The sequence below is a fragment of the Colias eurytheme genome, chromosome 26, assembly GCF_061535395.1.
Source record: "Colias eurytheme isolate Ceu_HAF_F1 chromosome 26, ilColEury1 Martin Lab GWU primary, whole genome shotgun sequence".
Lineage (NCBI taxonomy): Eukaryota > Metazoa > Arthropoda > Insecta > Lepidoptera > Pieridae > Colias > Colias eurytheme.
In genome coordinates this window covers 9,344,738-9,365,960 of record NC_143005.1, presented here as the reverse complement: position 1 = coordinate 9,365,960, position 21,223 = coordinate 9,344,738, and the positions used below count along the sequence as shown (strand labels likewise).

The 21,223-nt window shown below is 31.3% G+C and overlaps 1 protein-coding gene across 1 annotated transcript in view; it reads left to right on the top strand.

Annotated features, from left to right (window-relative positions):
- ldd (lipid droplet defective) overlaps positions 1 to 21,223 on the top strand; it is an 89,460-nt gene that overhangs the window by 10,832 nt on the left and 57,405 nt on the right. The window contains exons 2-12 of the mRNA XM_090116576.1: positions 14,752 to 14,837; positions 16,776 to 16,866; positions 17,365 to 17,494; positions 17,994 to 18,136; positions 18,539 to 18,666; positions 18,853 to 19,032; positions 19,111 to 19,277; positions 19,436 to 19,684; positions 19,787 to 20,039; positions 20,399 to 20,581; positions 20,911 to 21,143. Of these exons, the coding sequence (XP_089972702.1) occupies positions 14,775 to 14,837; positions 16,776 to 16,866; positions 17,365 to 17,494; positions 17,994 to 18,136; positions 18,539 to 18,666; positions 18,853 to 19,032; positions 19,111 to 19,277; positions 19,436 to 19,684; positions 19,787 to 20,039; positions 20,399 to 20,581; positions 20,911 to 21,143 (1,820 nt within the window). The 5' untranslated portion in view covers positions 14,752 to 14,774. The remainder of the gene's footprint in view (positions 1 to 14,751; positions 14,838 to 16,775; positions 16,867 to 17,364; positions 17,495 to 17,993; positions 18,137 to 18,538; positions 18,667 to 18,852; positions 19,033 to 19,110; positions 19,278 to 19,435; positions 19,685 to 19,786; positions 20,040 to 20,398; positions 20,582 to 20,910; positions 21,144 to 21,223) is intronic.

The window sequence follows — 21,223 nt, the reverse complement described above, 5'->3', positions numbered from 1 at the left end:
CATAGCTTACATCATAATATGCAATCTAAATACAGGGACTTAATTGCACGCCTCATAAGCGAAGCGTTGAGGTGGGTACTACTGTCACTTCGCGCATAACATCTGATTTTTCAAACTTAAAATGTCTTTATGTATCATACATTGCACTTGTAAGATATATATACACACACATATTAAGAAAAAACACTATTTTTAACGTTCATGATATTTTTGATGTCATTTTTGTTATTTAAACTAGTTAAAAAACAGTTTAAAAAAGTTCTGTCTTGGACGTCCGTGTGTCTGTATGTGCGGATCCACGATAGCGACCGAAATACTTTACTAATCGAGTCTTTTTTTTTCTCTTACGCTTGAGTATGCTCAGGAATAGAACCCTTTCATTTTTCAGGGTCTGATTCGATGTGGTTTAATTGTTATTAAATAAACAAAAATAATAATTAATAAATATTTATTAAAAAAAAATTATGAGGCGTGCACTTTTGGATTTTCCAAATTATTTTTTGCTTACTATACAAATACTATGTGTTGTTACAGTTTATAAGTATTCGAGATTGATTTATTTGGGTCATTTCGAATATGGGTAATCAAGTTTATATAATAAAGTTATACATATTTAGTAAAGATATCAGTCTGATATTATGAATGTTTGTATTTCTTTTAATTATTTAATGCCACTGTCTCTACTGTGTCGCTTTGCTCTTATTTTTGTGTCTGAGATAGTTAGAAGGCTAGTGAGTGATATACCTACCTACTCAGCTGCTTATTTACGATAGAAACGTAACTTATCAAAGCAAATGAACTACTTTATTATTGACTTACTGACGAAAATAACAAAAATGTTCCGAAGCCAACTATTAAAACAATATATTAGATAATTTAAAAAGATCACTTTTTAATTTAACCTTCCTATTAAAATAATGCCATTCAGACATCAATAGCAAATATTTATACACTAATTAATTAAATTAATTATGCGAAGATACGGAATAGATGTCCCATTAAACCAGGTCACGGTCTGACCTTGACCATTGTAATAATATGTAATATGCAAGTACAACCTTCATCGTGTTACTTTATTTATTTAAATTATTCTGACTTGGATTCCGCCTTTTTAACGTTTTAATACTTCGTTAGTATTATAGAATTGATTCGTAGGTACATGTAATATGTATGGAGATTTGTTGGATCAACAAACATACTGTTTAATTGTTTATGTAGTTAAACAATTATTTAAAGGAGATTGCCCAAGTGACTATGGCACTTGGTATCGCAATCAAACTTATTGTGTCAAGATGAAATATAGCTCAATTTAAAGCTTGATGTTAGTACTTTTAGAAACGATTAAAGTTTTTATGTAAATAAGCCGCAGTTCACGACAATAAAAATAAAACAATAGTTTTATTCAACGCTTCAAAAAAATACTTTATCGAGTTTATACTAACGATGAACGTTAAGTTTTACATTTATTACATAGGTAATATTTTAATTTACAAGACAAATGTGAAAAGTAAATCGTAATAAATGTTTATTAAAAAATAATGTTATTTCAAAATAACGTCGAACAATGCGTCGAACACATTCATTCATTCAACTATGACATATGACGCAGGACGCTTGCAAGAGAGATAGATATATGTGTCAAAACAGAAACTTTTACTTTTATTTCTATTTATTCGGTATAATTACGACTTAATAGTGATAAATATGATCATTATAAATACAAATAGGAATTAAAAATATAACGAACACGTGACACAACTAGTATTTTACCGATTCCATACGTGGTCATACATGTTTCAAAAGAATAACTTTTACTATTATTTCAATTTATCCGGTATAATTAAGACTTAATATTGATACATATGATCATTATAAATACAAATAGGAATTAACAATATCACGAATACGTGGCACAACTAAAATTTTACCGATACCACCCGTGGTCATTCTCCTTTTATGAAACATTTTTTGTGGCGTGTCACGTGTGTATAATGTTATTATGCTCTTTATTTTCTTTCGTTAGTTTTTAATAAAAACCGGCCAAGTGCGAGTCGGGCTCGCGCACAAAGGGTTCCGTAGCAGCAAATATAATAAATTACAGTTAAATCAACCTATCTCAAAAACTATAAGAGATACTTTGATCAAACCAAAAATCGTTGAAAGAGTTAATTAGCATGCATCACCTCTATTTTTTTTAGAATTTTATACCCCGTAGTTATAAAAATAGAGGGGGGGGGACATACTTTTTACGACTTTGAGAGCTGATATCTCAAAAACCGTTCACTTTAAGAAAAATGTTTTTTAGAAAACTTTATATCATTTTAAAAGACCTTTCCATTGATACCCCACACGGGTATGTACATCGAAAAAAAAAATTTCATCCCTCAGTTACATGTATGGGGGGCCCCACCCCCAATTCTTTTTTTTACTATTTAGTGTCATATTTTTGTAGCGGTTCATACAACACATATTCCCATCAAATTTCATCACTGTAGTACTTATAGTTTCCGAGTAAATCGGCTGTGACAGACGGACAGACGGACAGACGGACAGACGGACATGACGAAACTATAAGGGTTCCGTTTTTGCCATTTTGGCTACGGAACCCTAAAAAGGACTTCTGATTTCGATAGAATCATAATGTTAGGGATATTATTAGATAAGTGTTCACGGTGGCTATTACGAAGAAGGCTATTAAGTCTAAATGATAGTATCTATGCATATTGCATAAATATTTTTTATAAAATAAAAGAAACAATATTTTATAATATTTTCAAGGATTATTGCCACATTATATAATATTATATATGTATTTAATTGCCTTTCAATTTAAAATGACTCTACATAATAAAGTAGGAATATGGCTTTGAATTTTGAAAATGATTATACTGAATAATATTACATTCAGAAAAATACAAAAAAATGCACATTCAAAGAAAGGTCATTGTCAATAAGGTTAAATACCTTTTCCGATAAAATGTTCAGATTTTGCATCAAATATTATAAGAAACTAGCTTTCCGACCGCGGCTTCGCCCGCTTTGTCTTAAACAATAAATTATATACTAAAACCTTCCTCTTGAATCACTCTATCTATTAAAAAAACCGCATCAAAATCCGTTGCGTAGTTTTAAAGATTTAAGTATACATAGGGACAGAGAAAACGACTTTGTTTTATACTATGTGGTGATGATTAGAAGGTGGTCAAAACTTCATTTCATAATTATTTTCACTATTGTATAGGTCATTAGAAAACTCTGCTTAATACACATGTGGGCAGAGTTTAGCTTTGGACAAATTTTGAGCGTGGTTGTGAGTTTAGTTATATATTGTAAGTATGTCATTAGGTTATTAACAACGTAGTTTTAAAGATAAGAGAAGAGAAGCATACATAGGGACATAGGGACAGAGAAAGCGACTTTGTTTTATACTATGTAGTGATGATGGAACTCGGATCCCTTAAAGACATAGAATATAGTTAACTACTGATCCACGAGTCATGTTTGTTAAGTATGAGCGTCACAGTAATGGGTATGATGACAAAATGACGTTCAATTACAAATGATTACAGATTTTACGAGTCAACTACGTGTGTTGTCCGCAACGTTTCAATTTGTGGAAGATGGTTGTTCTAATATGAATTTTTGTTTAAATATACCTAGGTACCATTAAGATTGATAACAGTTTGGATTCAAAGAACAGCTTTATTTCAAATGCTTATTTATTTATTTGTTAAAAATATCTGTCTATCTTTGTGATTGTTTCGGATTGGTATAATCTTTTAAATTGAATAGATATACTGTACTGTGTACACAACACACTCAAAGGATCGAAATAAAATAACTTGTATTAAAAGTTGATTAATTTTGACATTGTATATAATTGTATGTAATTACTCACAAAAACAGATCGTCGTTAAAAGGGAAAAATGTAAATCTGATACAGATCTGATTTGTGTACAATATTTGTTTTATAATTCCGATTTTTCTACATGACTATCAATTTCTTGCAAACGATACGAATAGATGTAAGCAGAGCTAAAATGTAATAACAAAGAATACATAACACTACCGTAGTGTATCACTACTCTGACACAATACTTACGTCAAATTAGTATGTCAGTGGCGACTGGCGCCATCACTTTTGCCCTTACTAATAATCTCGCTCTATCCAAGCTTTCTCTTTTTATTTGAAATATTAGTATGCAATGTGAGGACTAAATTGTTTGCTTTACAAATAAACATCCCATGAACTTCGTACATTTCGTATCGTACTAGGTGGGTAGGTTGAATGTAGGGAATGCAATCCCGATCCCGCGGGATCCCGATCTCGCGAGATCTCGTGTAATTTTTCGGGATCAATCCCGACGCATAATATGACGAGATCCCGTTCGAGATTGACGGGATTGGGCGGCAGTGGTCAGCGACGCAACACACAACCACTCGGGGCGCAAGCGGCTTCTAAAAGTCCTTTTGCACGTATATCCACGTCCATACGAGCTTAGACAAATTAGAATCTACCATTAAAATAGAAATGGATTTGTTTGAGTGTGGAGGAACAAGGGGGCGATTTTTGCAGTTTGCATACAGGGTGTAATCGTTAAGTGTGCACAGGCGATTATTCCATAACTATTATAGATATCAAAAAACTTTAAACTGATATTGAAAGTACTATACCTAATGAGTAAAATGACAATAAGAACTTTTTTAAAGTAAAACGAGAAATATCCAAAAATGTTACATGAAACGCTACCATACATTTGATTTCCCATACATGTTGTATTCAAAGCAAATGTTCGAAATGGCATCCTCGATATGGAATACCATTGTATTCCACATCGAGCTCTATTTACAGTTTCTGAATGAACTTTCATTAAAATTAGCGAAGTAATTAAAGCACAAAATCAAATAAAAAAGCAAAACCTTTCATATTAAATGTATGAAATAGTCATATTTCATACTAAATATATGGGAGCGTTTCAAGTGACATTTTTGGATATTTCTCGTTTTATTTATAAAAAGTTAATAATGTCATTTTACTCGCTAGGTAAAGGGCTTTCGATATCAGTTTAAAGTTTTTTGAAATCTGCAATAGTTACGGAATAATCGCTTGTGCACACTTAACGATTACACCCTGTATAATTGCTTCGCCAGTGGCGAATCGCCACGCTGTTGCCAACCAGCGTTGAGTCAGAGAGGGCATTCTCAGCAGCGGGGTACATTGCAACGGACATTAGATGCCGTTTAGCAGATGAAACTATTAATACCCTTTGTTTTTTAAGGAGTCATTTAACATTTTCAAAATCACTTTTTTTACTAATTTCCTTGAAATAAGCTTATTGTTTTGATTACCTAATTTATCTTCGTTAATTTCTTTACAACCTGATTATTATTTAGTTGGTAAGATTAAAGATTAAAGGTTTTTATTTTCTTTCGAGTAATATGTTATTTGAGTTAACCTTACAAATCACAAACAAGCAGTTATTAGCTTTTTCAGTCATCTGAACTCAACATTTTTTTTAAATTAGACGGGATCCCGAAAATTCCGGGATCCCGCGGGATTGATATTTCTAATCCCGCGGGATCCCGAATTTGCAATCTCGAGTCGGGATTGCATTCCCTAGTTGAATGGTAGAGATTGTTGTTAACAAGGTCGCTCTTGTACAAACGACATCCTTTTTCTTATATTGTTATTATTTTTGTATAACTTAGCTTTAACAATAATGAATAAATACAACAGATCTTATCCGGTATAATTGCTATAAATAATGTTATATTTTGCTGCAAAAATGCATCACTAAGTGCTAAATACTACTAAGGCAAATCTAACACATCTATGGTATAAATACGAACAGTTATTTCCTCTACAGAACCCGCCAAAAAATAACCATACCTACATTCAAAAAAAATTAAAACAATACTGCTTTTGACGAAGTTAGTTAAAATCATCTGTCACATACTCACATCGCGTGTCAGACTAGTCGACGCGACACGATGCTTTGTTTACCAAGAAAACGATTGACCTATTTTGCTCCTATTTAAGGAAAAACCATTATTATAAGCGTGGAAAACTTCGCAATTATAGTTGCATAACGATTACTGTGTTTATGGTTATTTTTAATTATATATGTAGGAGTAGTACTGGCTGGTAGAAGTATTACTGGCTGATGAGAATTACATCGGAACGAGATTTGACAACTGTCGATCTGGCGGAGCGTCGCGTCGATGGTCGGCGGCAGACGTTGCTTGGTTACAAACGAAGAACGTCTAGGGCACCACGTTTGCGACGAATCGCTATTGTTCCGAGTAATCTTGTGCATTGTTGTTTCAAAACTAATTAAAAGCGATTGATTAAGTGATTCCCTAATTACTAGCGCATAGATTTGTGCGATTAAATAACTATTGTATGTGACTTTCATGATTCATTTGTTTCCACCAACATTATAATTTACTGAAGATATGGGTGATTCTGATGATTATGGCCATCCGCCCATATATATTATGGAATCAAACGAGATTTTATTCTTCGTCCAAGGATTCGTTAGGTCGTTTTGGTTTGTTTTTGCCTTTTTTGATCTAGATTGAATGAAATTTGTATAAATTAATATCTAGTTTGATTTTACTTTTTATATCGTTATACATATATCGTTTATATTGTTAACTATAACTTTGAATAGTTATTTAACATCGCATTCGCTTTCACGCTCATAATATTATGTACTAAGTTTTAGTATGGATATGCCTCTCAAAAATAAAACGACAAATTTTTTTTGGACTCTGACTCTTGTCTACTTTATACAATATACATATTATATGTATTTAAAAAGACGTCACAAGCTACATTATATTATAAAATTTAAATCAAACCAAATGAACAGTATTTTGTTTTGCGTAAATCATCAATGAAAAATGTATTTACAATCATGAGAAAATAAATAAAAATGCAAAATTCAATGCTATGACATTTCGATTAAGTCTAGCCTTGCTTAATAAGAGCATTTATGTTTTAAAAAGGATAATAATTATATACTAAATGGTAATTATTGACTTATTCATTTCGTGTTGGAATTAGTTAAACAGTTTATTGCTTTGGTTTTATAGAGTTAAGCACAAGTTAAGTGTATGTAAATACTTATATTTAATTTATACGAGTTGATGCACCTGACTTCTGCTGACTGTCAAGTGGGATTTATAGTTAACTAGCTTTCCGCCCGCAGCTTCGCCCGTTTTGTCTAAAACCTTCCTCTTGAATCACTCTATCTATTTAAAAAAAAACTCATCAAACTCCTATGACCGCGTCACAGTATTACAATATTTGTAATAACTAATACTGTGGTAGTGTTGTTGCTGTAGCTAACTCCATGCGGAAGATTGCGAATGTGTACACTACCCGCATCCCGTCTAAAGCAGCGCGTTGGTACACGGTGGGGTTTTAGTCGGTAGGAACCGACATAACCCACGGCTCCTTCCCCGGGAGCCGTGGGTATCTTAGACAAGATTACCCCACTTGAAAAAATAACATAAAAAGAAAAGCTAACCAGTGAAAACCCACGAAATAAGTCCAGATGTTTTAGAAGAAAACCCGGAAAATCAAAAAGCTCTTGTTTGGATTTAACGAAGAGATACTTATTATGTCAGTTTTAATACCTCTATGAACATGGATTCCAATTACTTTAGTGGAAGTAATAGTTAGTGTGAGAATTTCGCAGATAAGTACATAAGAGTATTGTAACAAGTTATAGCCGGTTGTTGAATTAAGTTTAACAAAATTTGCATTTTTTATCACGTGACGTTTACACAAACATTGACTATTGTGCTAATAATAACTGAATCGAAATGTGTTTAATTATAAATCAAATATTTTCAGTCATTCTTTGATTTGTTTATTTTAAGTAAGATTTTAAGGATATGTTTTAATTTTAAATCAAATGTCAAACATATGCAAATTTAACTAACATCAATATTATGAAATTCACAGTTTTTAATGTATCATTTTTGGTCAATAATAAAATTTATTTAAATTATAATAAATCTGTAAATGTACATAGCTTTTAGTTTTACAAATAAGTTCGTTGACTCCTGTTTTTCACTTCAAGTTAACTCGCGCGAGTTATAACTTATACCTACATTATTTTATGAGGCAACACATCTGTAAGTAACTTAGTAGGTATGTATTCGCTACACTCTTCAATCTCTAAATTGAATCATATACCTATGTATACGAAAAAACTAAGGCGAGATGATCATTAACATGCACTTTTAGTTTTTTTTTATGTAATTGATAATATTGCTAGTATTGCAATTACATCTTAATCTTCTTAATACTATTATAAAGGCGAAAGTTTGTATGGATGTATGGATGTATGGATGTTTGTTACTCTTTCACGTAAAAACTACTGAACCGATTACAATGAAATTTAGCACACATATAGAGGGTAACTTGGATTAACACATAGGATAGGTTTTATCCCGTAAATCCCACGGGAACGGGATCTATGCGGGTTTTCCTTTGAAAACGCGGGCGAAGCCGCGGGCGGAAATCTAGTGTTTAAATGTAATTACTAATTGAAATACTAGCAAACCCGGTGAACTCCGTTTCGCCACCAGAGACACCTTTTCTTTGCTATAAAGTATAAACCTCACGGAGACCGAAACCTTTCCAACGAATGCAAAACCGTGGAAATCGGTTCGTGCGTTCTGGAGTTATAGCGTCAGGAAGGAAAACCCGACTTATTTTTATATAGTAGATTATGTACGGCTCTTTCAAACGTTGGCAAAGTAGTCATTTCTCCATTGAAGTACCTCTTACTATAATATAAGTTTTAAATATTCGACTTGTATTGCGAACTGTGTGACAATGTTATTTCACAAGAATAATTAATAACCTGCGATCTTAATAATCGCAAAGAGCCATGGGAAATCTTATTTAACTCAAAGTATTCTCGGAAATTAAGGTTATTTTTTAATTGAAATAGGTACTTGTTTGTCGTTCGTTTCGAGATCCTTCTAAGCTATGCCTACTTGGTGAAAAAAAGGATCATATACCTAATATAATTTTAAGTTTATTGGCACCAGCTGCAGCGACAGCTTTAAAATTAAATATTCAAGTGTGTTTGCTTTCAGAACTATACCTTTGTTGGGAATTATAATTTTAATTTATTACAAGAATAGAGGAAACACAAAATACAATAAGAATCTAACAGAAAGGGTCAATGAAATTGATTTTATGAAAATAGAACTAAATACCATTGACCCTTTCTGTCTTGTATATTGATATACATTTAAATATTCATTAATTAACAAATGAAGAAGAACCTGTTCTATAAACGATGCCAAATTTTTGACCGTCTGCTAATCCATATTTATGTAAACATTAGATAGAATGTTTAAGTTTGCGACCGTGACAAAATATTACTTACTCGTGATGATATAATAATTCCTATAGCCTTCCTCGATAAATGGGCTATCTAACACCGAAAGACTTTTTTTTAAATCGGACCAGATATTCCTGAGATTAGCGCGTTCAAACAAACAAACAAACTCGTCAGCTTCATAATATTAGTATAGTTAAGTATAGATTCCATGGTACAAAATTACATTCTCTTCTGGAACCCCATTCAATCATCAGAATTAGACATCAGATTACGCAAAACCAGCTAACGCGTGAACGGTTTGTTTATCAAAGCATAACCTTTGCTTGTCACTACACAATGCCGGGTGACGCCGGGCGAGCATTGTATGTGGGAACAATGTCGCTTCACGGAATTACGCAAATGTTTGACATATAAACACATTAACTTATTTATTATTGAGGTAAGGACGAAAGAGTAAATAGCATTTAACGGTGGTTTTAAGCCTTGGGATGTCCACTGCTTGATTATCTTTCTTAGATTTCCAGTTATGGGTAGGTACTACTAAATATAGATAGTCTGCATCCAGCGGCTTTCTGTCACTTTAATCAGGTCATCTGTCCCACAATTCGTTGCTCAGTAGGTACCTACTACCTACCTCCCTTTATATTATGAACCCGAGTCACTAAGTATGTGGTCTATTTCAGATTAACACGATTTTAAATTTTATTCTACTAAAAATTGTAATTTAAAAATAACAATCTGTGATTCCGACTCTTTGCTTCATTGACACTTTTCTATTTACATTGCTCTTCTTCGATAAATGGGCTTTTAAATACTAAAATATTTTGCATAGGTACCTACCTATGCATATTTTTAATCCAATATTTTTTTAGAACCAAACTGAACATCGCTAAGAACAGTAGTGCTCATAAGAACTAAACTTTACAATAGGTATATTGTATAAGTACATTCATCCATAATTTATCACGTTTCCGCGTAATTTCAACGTTTTATAGAAAAATCACGTTCAAACACATACCGTCATGCGCACATGCGTAACCCGTGACGCGGTAGGACTCTTCCCCATTTATTAAAACATATCTATATTTTAATAAGCTGTTCCTATGTCATATTCTTGTACCAATGCAGACATTTTAGCATATTATTATGGTAATACTGTGATATTATACTCTGTATTCCCACGGTCATTATATTTAACTGTGGTATTGTGGTATTATACATAATACAATTGTACATTGTAATTTTGGAAATACAGCAGATTCGTCGAAAATATACCTGTATTACATCGCGAAGGTGCAGGATACATTAGAATGAGATTACATAGAAATCTCGTGTTTTTAAATATAGTTTTATGATATATTATGATGTAATAATCGTTAATTTTTTCATTGTTATCCTTTGAGTTTGTGTGTGGTAGTTCGACGGCAAGGCTTTTTAACTGGATATTTGCAGTTTTCTATATTACAACGAAATAATAGTTAGGTATTTAGTTAGTAGTTAGTATTCACAAACTCGCCAGATCGATCATTATCTTTAAATATTTTACATTTTATGGTGACAAAAGTAGAACATCTTTAATGTGTTTAATTTAATGGTAACTAACCTGTTTTTAACACATTGGAAACCGTTATGTCTTTCGGTAAGTGCTTTACTCGTGAGTAATTGACATGAATTGTTTTAAAAAGTAGGTAGTTCACACTTTTTAGTAGTACTACAGAAATAACAAAACGCAACTTAAATAATTAAAAAATGCAATCATTCTTCAATTATTACGCCTTAATATGTAACGTTATTTATACCTGATTAATTATAAATATTGGTGTCCTTATCATAATTGATATTTCCTGAAATTAGTTTCCTTTTTATCCGATAAACTTTATAATCATATCAAAATAAAGTGAGGTACTTACCAAAAAAAAAATTGCGCGCAAATAACATAATAGGAAGCGTCAATGTCGACTTAATTAGGAAATATACAAAAGTACGCATATCATCACCTTATTATTATAATAATGTTTCGTTGGATCAAAATTCCGCAAATTACTTCTAACAATAAATAGCGTTTCAATTTTGTATAGTTTAGGAAATTTCCCGCGCTTTTTACGTCATAGACTATGACGTAAAGTGTCAATGAAGAAAAAACTGACGAATGCAGTTCGAAAAAAAGGTTAAATAAACCTTTTTTTCGAACTGCATTCACGGCATCACGGCATTTACTATTTGATAGGGCTTTTACTTTTATAATTACCACAGATAATAACATATTATATCAATAGGTAATTATTTGCCAGATTTTCTACATGCTCATTCTTAAAAAATCTGTGCAATTGGGATAATATTATGTTTGAATCGAACAATTAGTTAGTATATACCCTTTTTTATAGTACCTACCCTTTTAATTTTTGATCCCGGGATATACTAAATAGTAATTACTACGTCTATCTGGCAATCTTATTGCAATGAGGGATGATGTTTGCAAAACATATTCAAATAAAATTTTAGAAAATATTATAACAAGTAAATATTAGAGCTGATTAATGAGTTTATCAAATATCACTTTGAATAAAAAAAGTGCATTCTTACGATGGTAAATACGAAATTGTAATTTTTAAAACTCCGGCTTCCTAGCTATTGAAATATGTACAAGCCATACTTGCTATTTAAATTTTAAACCAAATCATCAATCTATATCATTTATTATATACAGGGCATACTTGCTGCATTCTTTGCATTCATAAAAAAAAGGATTAACTTCTCACGTTTTAGAAGTTGTCAGTATGACAGTTCACGTGACAGATAAGAATGCACAGTGTTGTTTGAAAGCGCGCCAAATGAAATTAACTATGGCGAACACAGATGGCGAATAAATATACGTAGGTATCGTAGGTACATACATTTTATACCAAATTTTTGGACAAGGAAAGCATTATATCGTACCGTAACGGAAAGTGTCCTTGGAATAGTTAAATATTTAAAAAAGGGCGCTAATAGCGAACTCGGCAGTTGTAGGTACCTGGTATGTACGGTCTACGCATAGAAGATATTTCTTATTTATGAGTCCTACAGTTAGGTAATAAGTTGCATTAAATGCATAAGTGAAAGCTTAAATTACATGATAAACATGCCTATATCAATCTCCCATAAGTTACTAACCTACCTATTAGCGGAAACTCACCGGTCCGAAGCCAATAATTACCATAATTAATAATTTCCAAAACGCATCGTAATGCTTGATAAAAGTCCTTCGTGTAATGACAGGCTCATCTCGCCTGTCACGTCCGGGGGTCGAACCTATCGCGTGACCGTGGCCTGTCATCCACTGAACAGTTAGTACTGGCACAGAATTACTGGTACTAGTATAGTATTATACCTACAGGGTGTCTCAAACGAAAGTTTATATGTATTTTAGAATTTTGACTCGAATCTTGACAAATATACCTTAGTTTTTTTAAAGGGCCTAATTTCTCTCACTAATTCTAATTCTAAGGGTAGCATTTTCAAATTTTAATTACTTGCTTATTACTAAGGAAATGCGAAAGACAAAAACATTACGTACATTACGTACCTACTAATTAATTGTAAGTAGCTATATTATAGTACCTATTAATAATAATTTATACAGTAGCCTTCGCATGGATCAGCTGGGCAAATAAACATAAATTAAACAAAAATATACGTCGTTGCTTTAATTGTTTAAAGAATTAATTACATTTCTCTACTGTACTTCCGATTTAAAGGGTGAATGGACTGCTATAAAATGATTAAATTGACCAAATATAAATTGTACAATAACCAATTTATGTTGTTTGAATATTTGCAATATGCATACGTAATATTATAGTATTATTATTCTGTTATTAGATGAACAATATTTATAATTATTCTGCTGGCTTCTTTTTCTAGGCTCACAATCTGACTTTATCATGCTTAATTATCATGCTTAGTCAATTTTATTCATGTACCTTTTATAGGCTATAAATTTGCGAAAAAAGAAACACAATGCTATGATATCATGCATTATTTATTAATTATAATAAGTTATACATACATACTTATATATAACCGTAAACCGTAAAGTTATTTAAATCCTGTGTTTAAACCTCTTTGTATGATTTATTCTGTAGGTACAAAATCTATACATACCTATAATAAATCTATAGAAGGGTCAATTCTGTACATTGAAAATATTGAAAAAATAAATAGCAGGGGGTGTTACTGGATCGATACCAAACCCAAATATGTGATTAAAAAAATTTTTGTCTGTCTGTCTGTCTGTATGTGAAGGCATCACATGAAAACTAACGGTTCGATTTCGATGAAACTTGGTACAATTATACCTTATTATCCTGGGCATAAAATAGGATACTTTTTATCCCGGAAAAATACGTAGGAAAAAAAAATATTTTTTCTTAATTTTTCCGCGCGGACGGAGTCGCGGGCGGAAGCTAGTAAAGAATAAAATTAATACAATTAGCACCTTTTGTGCGACACGCTAATCAAAAATATACATCTGTATAAAATATTACATCGCCATAAAAAGCTTACCTAATTAGGAAGCTTTAAAATGATATTACGTAGATCATAGTTATTTATTTGTTATATCTACAATTACGTCATGTAAATTCATAGCCTTTCATAGCATTTACGATTTATTTTTTATTTTTCATAGAATGCACTTAAATACAGCTGGCCACATTATAAAAAAAACATACATCTGTTATTTTATCTATGTCGGTAGTAAGCGCGGGAAAATAATTACCATAGAATTGTTATTATTTTAAATGTATAATAAATTAGTTAATTGTGTGAAGGAAATAGGAACTAATGCATTGTTACCACAATTTTTTGGTAATAATGCTTCGCTATTTTTTGTTATACCTACAATCAAATAAAAAATTAACCTTATTGTAGCTAGGACGTTGTATCAATGCAAAAAAAATTGCAAAAGTACTTAAATAAATGTTATTTTCATAAAAACAGCTATTATGTAGCTAATGGTGATTAAATGCAAATTTTTATTCATTTTACTTATGTAAATATGAATGTTATAATATTTTAAAATTATTGAAATTTACGTGTCTACGTATGAAAAACAAGAACGCGAGTGATGTCACGGTAACGGGTAACCTTAGACGCTAACATTCATTGTTTTATAATAATATGTAAATCAAATTCCGATTTAGATAAATATACTCTATATTCTGGTAAATTAAAATATGCAATTATGTTCAACAATTACAAAACAAATACACAGATAAATCTTCCCCTTTAATGTACAACTCTAATATAACCGATTTGGAAACGTGTAAACCTATATGTATTAGCATTGTACCTCAATTAAATATCAAATAAATATATTTATAAAATTAATTGCTTCCAGTAATGGTGTGGGGGTGAAACAAGATGGCGGCCGATCAGCTGCGGCTGCTGCTATGGAAGGACTATCTAGTGCGGAAGAGGAAACCGGTAAGGAAAGCTTTTTTTTGGGAATTTGTAGCAGTTTATACTTAGAACACTTAAATAAAAATGTGTGCGTGTACTAGTAGTGTAGTACTAGTGTACACACGTGAAACGAATTCTTTATGACCTTATTTTTCAAAAAATAATTTGTATACATTGAGATAATATTACTACGTATGGAGGAGACACCACGAACAAAATCTGTGCGCCATTTTTTTGCTCTAACTAAGTTTTAAAAATTATTATTTAGTTAGGTACTTAACGATGAAAGTTATTCCTTTGCACTTTTCCGTATTATTTGTATTATTTGTGCAATATCGTAACACACGAAGGCATGTTTGATGCGTTTCACTTTAAAACCATTAAAAAATACCGCTCAACATACAACGTCACATGACGTATGTTGAGTGGAACATAAGTGATGTAGGCGGTGTCGTCTCCTATTAATATTATCTCAATGTTTGTATATGCAACTTTACAGAAGACCGTCGAATCAAAGATGGCGCGTAACGGAAAAATGTCACGCGTAACGAAAAAACGTTGCATTAAATTTTTTTCCAACCCCGATAAAGAAGTTTCACTTCAAAAATTATATTGTTACCAGGGAAGGTTCATTTTTTATGAGTTTGATATATAATATTTGTATAATATTATGTTGAAATTCATATAAAAAAATTTGATAGGTATGTATAGTTGATTACCTGCCTTCTTATAGGTAGGTATATTCTTTTTAAGCATATTTTCCCCACTACATTGTAAATCATTTATCAAAACTAAAAAAAGTCGAGTTATTTGACTCTACTTATGTAGGTATTGGCTTTTTTTTATTCGCCTTGTATTGTATTAAAACGCGAACCAAAAAAAGATGAACTTGAGTCGATTTCTATCCTTCTAAACGTTAAAAAATTTACGCTTATACGATAATTAGTAGGAAAATTACTACAGGTGATTATAAATTATTCCCAATGAATTACCATGAATGAAGATATCATAATAATTAACGTTCTGATAAATTAATTATGTTATACCGAGTAATATCTTACTCAAACGGTTTATAAAAAACATGCATAGATTGCATAAGAACACATAATGATAAATATAAAACATACATCTATATGTAGGTACCACTACCATTGTAACAGGTAGGTGTAACATTACCACATTGTCGTAAGCAAAAGGGCGAAGGGCTCTGGGCTGTTAAGAGGGGGTATAAAGCAAAATTACCAATCTTCGATTAGATAATACGTGTACTATTCAAGACCAAATCTAAAAAAATAATTTCATAATTCATAATTCATAATTCTTTATTTACGTTAAACATGGTATTTTTAGATGTTACATTTTTACTTATAGTAGGTACAACATATATATATGAAACTAGATGATATGTTCAACGATTCTGTTTAATCAAAAACATACCCAGTGTTAGCATTTATTTTTACTTAGTTATATCTACTTGAACTTTTGAAGGACAATAAATAGTATTGTATGCATTTAAAATGTAAGTACTCAATATGCAAAAAACCCTGCATTACAATATTTATAAGGTGGTTTATAAATTACAAGTAGAAAATAATATAGTAAGGATACTGGAATCGATAATTTTATTTGATCTTAAGGTCAATGGATCGGCCAATAAATTATCTACGATTATGTAAGCGATTTATTACATAGGTATAGTATTGTGGAATTTTAAATTTATTTTTTTGTATTTAAGGGAAACTATAGCAAATATATTATGCTAATCAAGCTCAGAAAAAAATATTACTTAGTTATTATAAAAAAATTTCCTATTCCATAGTTTTACTATTTATAGTATAAGTACCGGTATTTTTTTGTGAATTCTAATTTCTACGGTTTAACTACCAATATTTTTAGCATATTTTCATCAAAGAAAATACATAATATTACAATTTACATTGTAATTAAATATTTATGTTTCAGATAACGATAGCTGGAATAATTTGGGCGCTGTGCGTCGTCTCCAGTATATGCATAGTCCGGTACAATATTGATAATCAAGACTTCCCTACATGTAAGTGCATCATTTACCTAACAAGATTAAATAGTAAATGTAAAAATATTTTTTAAACTATAATGAAATTAAATATTTAAATACCTAAATAGCTGTCAAAAGAATGTTCAAAAATGAATGAAGATGCGAAGCAAAGAAAACTTGGCTGTTCAAAATATTGATACCTATTTAATTTCTATTCGTAATATATTAAATAAACTAAGGCATGAAATAAACGTAATCAATAAAATCATAAATACAATTTTAATATTATGTATATTTATTTTTTAGTTTTTACCGAGGACGACATTATCTCGTTTTCTATTATATTCTTATACTAGCGTCTAGCGGTCCGCCCCGGCTTCGCTCGTGGTACATATTTCGCAATAAAAGGTGCCAAATTTCATCAAAATCGGTCCAGTAGTTTATGCGTGAAAACCATACATACATACATACATACAAACCTTTCCTCTTTATAATATTAGTTAGTATAGATAATATATTTATTTTGTTTTGCAGGTCAATTCGCAGCTCGTAGTCTACCGAGTGCAGGAGTCCTATCATTTCTACAGTCGTTTATTTGCAACGTGAACAATGAATGCTCTCCCATGGATGAGTTTCAGGAGATACCCACTTATGAGAAGTCCAAGTTAGTGTTTTTGTGTTTTTTTTTTAACGTGATAACGTTTTTAAAATCGTTTTAGTCGGGTGACATGTTCAGAAACTTGTGTCACACCAAAACCTCACGAGCGCGATCGCAGGTATAACGAGAGAGAGACGGACCGATCTCCCGTCTCATCTCGAGCGCTGCCACCAATAAGACGTTATCACGTAAACATCTCGATCGTAAACCTACTTTACAAACAACCAATTTTTTTTTATAAAGCTGGTTTAATATTTCAAAATTGATAGCTAAGCTTGCTAAGTAAAACTTATTTCATACTACTTATATGAGTAAAGTACTAAGTAAATAATTAATCAAACAGTTAGGTACTTAATATGTAGATATTTTGTAAATGAAGACAATATTTTTGCAATATACAAAGTGTAATACTTATATTATATTTTACTGAATCATAATTATATAGTTTTGTTTTTTCAAATTTTGTACTGAAAATACTTACTCAAAAAAAAATACGTATTTCTAGGTTAACCCAGCTGCAAAGGCAGCTAGCGCCTCTGATATCCAACGCGAGTGTAGTGGAAGTCGCAGGTTCGATTCCAGATGCACTCAAGTTAATATCCACGCTGGCTGATGTGGCTGATGAACCAGCTTTTCTAGATATTACTAGTGAGTTCTTAATTAAGTTTTATTATTTATTTGTAGTATTTATTTAATTTTAACGTGGAAAATAGTGAACAGTTTCCTGAGGTATAATTGTGCTTGTTATTATTTATTTAAGCTCTTTTGTATCCACATTTAAATATATTTTCGTAAATTCTCCATATTATATGGAAAATGGGCCATTTGCAGCTGATGCTCATTTTGCAAAAAAATCTGGGCAATTTAACTACCAGATATAAAAAAAACATAATCTCATTCAAACACAATGTTACTTAGTTCCTAATAATACAAACGTATTTTTTAATTGAAAACGTAAATGTAAGAAACGACTTGACTCCTTCTTTGACTAAATCCGCTTGTATTAGTGTTAATTTAATAACTTAAAATATCATTTCTTACTTCTTTCAGAAAACGGTATCTACGTGAAGGATTTATTTAGAAGTCCGAACCGCGTTAAACGATATCTCTCTAATAACATGGATTTATCTGATAATGTAATAAATAGCGTGCTGTCTGCTAAACTTGGTCTGGGTTCCGTAAGTATTTAAGCCTTATTTATGCCTTTAAATTTTTTTTAATCTATTAACCACTTTTCAAACTTTCTTATAAACTTAGAAAAGCCTGAAGTCATTATTAAGAATTATTTTCAGCCGCATCATGAAATAAGTTAATTGTGTTAATAATATGTAATTCCTATTGAAAAGAGTCTATTTTATTTTCAGATTATGAGTGGCGACTTGGACAGATGCGACATAAATTCAATGAAAAATTTAATAAAAGTACAGAATCAAGAACATTTAGAAGAATTTGTCAAAGTTTTATGTTCTCTGTCTAAAAGTGATTTACAGAAAACAATCACTGACTTGCTACCTGAAATTAATATAGGGAAATATATTACAATGGTGAGTCACGAAAGCGTAATAAGCAGATTATAACATTAAGTTTCTGAATTATAAATAATTTTAAAAATAATATTCCAGGCTGGCAACATGTACCGCAAGTTATCAGGCGACTCTCGCTTGACCGAACTTGGTGAGATGGCCACAGCGGGACTCAGGATGCTCTCCATCAGAAGCTTTCTACCTCCAGAACTTAGTGAGATCTTCTTTGGAGATGAAGGAGATTTTAGTTATATGCCTTTGTCTATGTAAGTTTAAATACAAATATGTATATAAAAAAATACCTTGAAATATTTCTAGATTCATTCATTTTCAAGGCGAAGACATTATTTTGCAACATGTTGTTTATTATTTTTATCATATTTAATTTATAATAATTCACATTTTATTCTGCTTTTTGTTTCAGGGTGAACAAATTCATGGATCTATTTCAACCAACATTTGGTGATACTCAGTCGTTCAAATCAATCAAAGATGTTTCGGAAGCATTTGTACTTGGAGTCAAATATTTAAATAAAATACTTAATAAACAAGATGAATCTGCAAATAAGAGCAGTAATGCACAACTTGATAGAATGTCTAATGTTTTAAATAATGCTTTAGATGTCGCTCAAGATGTAACAGCCAATGAAACAACTATAGATGTATACAATATGTAAGTATTAGATTAAAAAACTATTTAAAATTCAGTATAAATAACCTACCGCAAGCATAATAACTGTAATTAAACTGATATTAATTTTCCTTTGCTTTTCAGATTAACCCGAATAACAAACTTGATGCTAAAATTCCTCACGAAACCGCAAAAACATGAAGTCCTTTTCTATTCCACTCTTCTATCGAAGTTAATTCAAGTAGCGGATAGGATGGTCAACATCAACACTAATATAGAACAGACGATCCATGACGTATCCCTGCGGAACCCCAAGGGGGTTAGGGTGCTTGTGGGGTTGCACTTGGGTGTTATAGCGAAGGGGTTAGAGGGGCTTGCTGATCCAGAGAGAGCGCAAGTGTGTATTTTGCGATTTTTAATTAAAAAATTTAAAGATATGTTACAAATATTCAGGATTATTCGATTGGCTAGTGATTAAAATGCTACGGTAAAGTATTGAAACATTATTATGGAAATAAGAAGTTTTATTTATCGCAGCTTATTTTTTATTTTATTTTATTCATAAAATATTTTAAATTTCAAATTCAAACGATAATAGTTAAATACTGTAAAAAGTTTTAGATATTTATTTTATTTAGATAAGTGAAGTTAAATCTCCACAAACAAACAATAACAAAAAACAATGTTAAACAATTAACAACAAATTTTTCCGTATGAACAAAAAACTATACTAAATACCAAAATATTTTATTTCAGATTATAACCACAAATCTAGACAAGCCAGGCCAAACGTTCTGTGACCTGAACCGAATCAGTCAATTCTTCCTCGTCTCCAAACAAGAGGCTATGCAATTGAAAAGTCGTCTTTGCACTGACGCGTGGAAAGAATATGTTAAAGATATGATAACTTCGTTTGGTACTTATGAAGCTAAGGATAATGTAAGTAGATATTATATTTTAAGGTTATTTTATTTACATGTGTCATACAATATTTAGAAATCATGTGTGTGCAAACTAGAAAGTGCAAACGCATACACTCTTTCCTTTTCTACAACTTACAATTGCTTACTCATAACTCAGTGATGATACGCCTATAACTAAAATAAACAAAATTTACTTCTGCAAAGAGTTCACCAGTTGGTACAAATCAGCTGATTTATAATAAGTCTTTTTTTTTTCATCTAATTCAAGCGCAAAAGTATAAAGTTTTCTCCCTAATCGTATAGTATAAATTGATAACATAATATACATAATTAATGCTCTTCCAGATAAACGCATTGGCATCCCTGTTTGTGATGGAAGCACTTGGCACTGACATATCCGACCAACTATATTCTATCGATAAAGACTTCCAAATACTAAAGAACTTCACACAACTTATTGCAAATTTGGACAAAGTTGTAAAACCCGAACTCAACTGGGACGCTATATTTAACCCAAAAGAGGATGCTAAATTCTTAAAAGTTGTTAAAGAAAAGGAAGGTCTTGGAAAACTTATTTTGTAAGTAACTTATCGAAATAAAATGGTTAATTTTTAAGACATATTAAGTGAATAGTACAAAATTGACACCCTTCATGTTT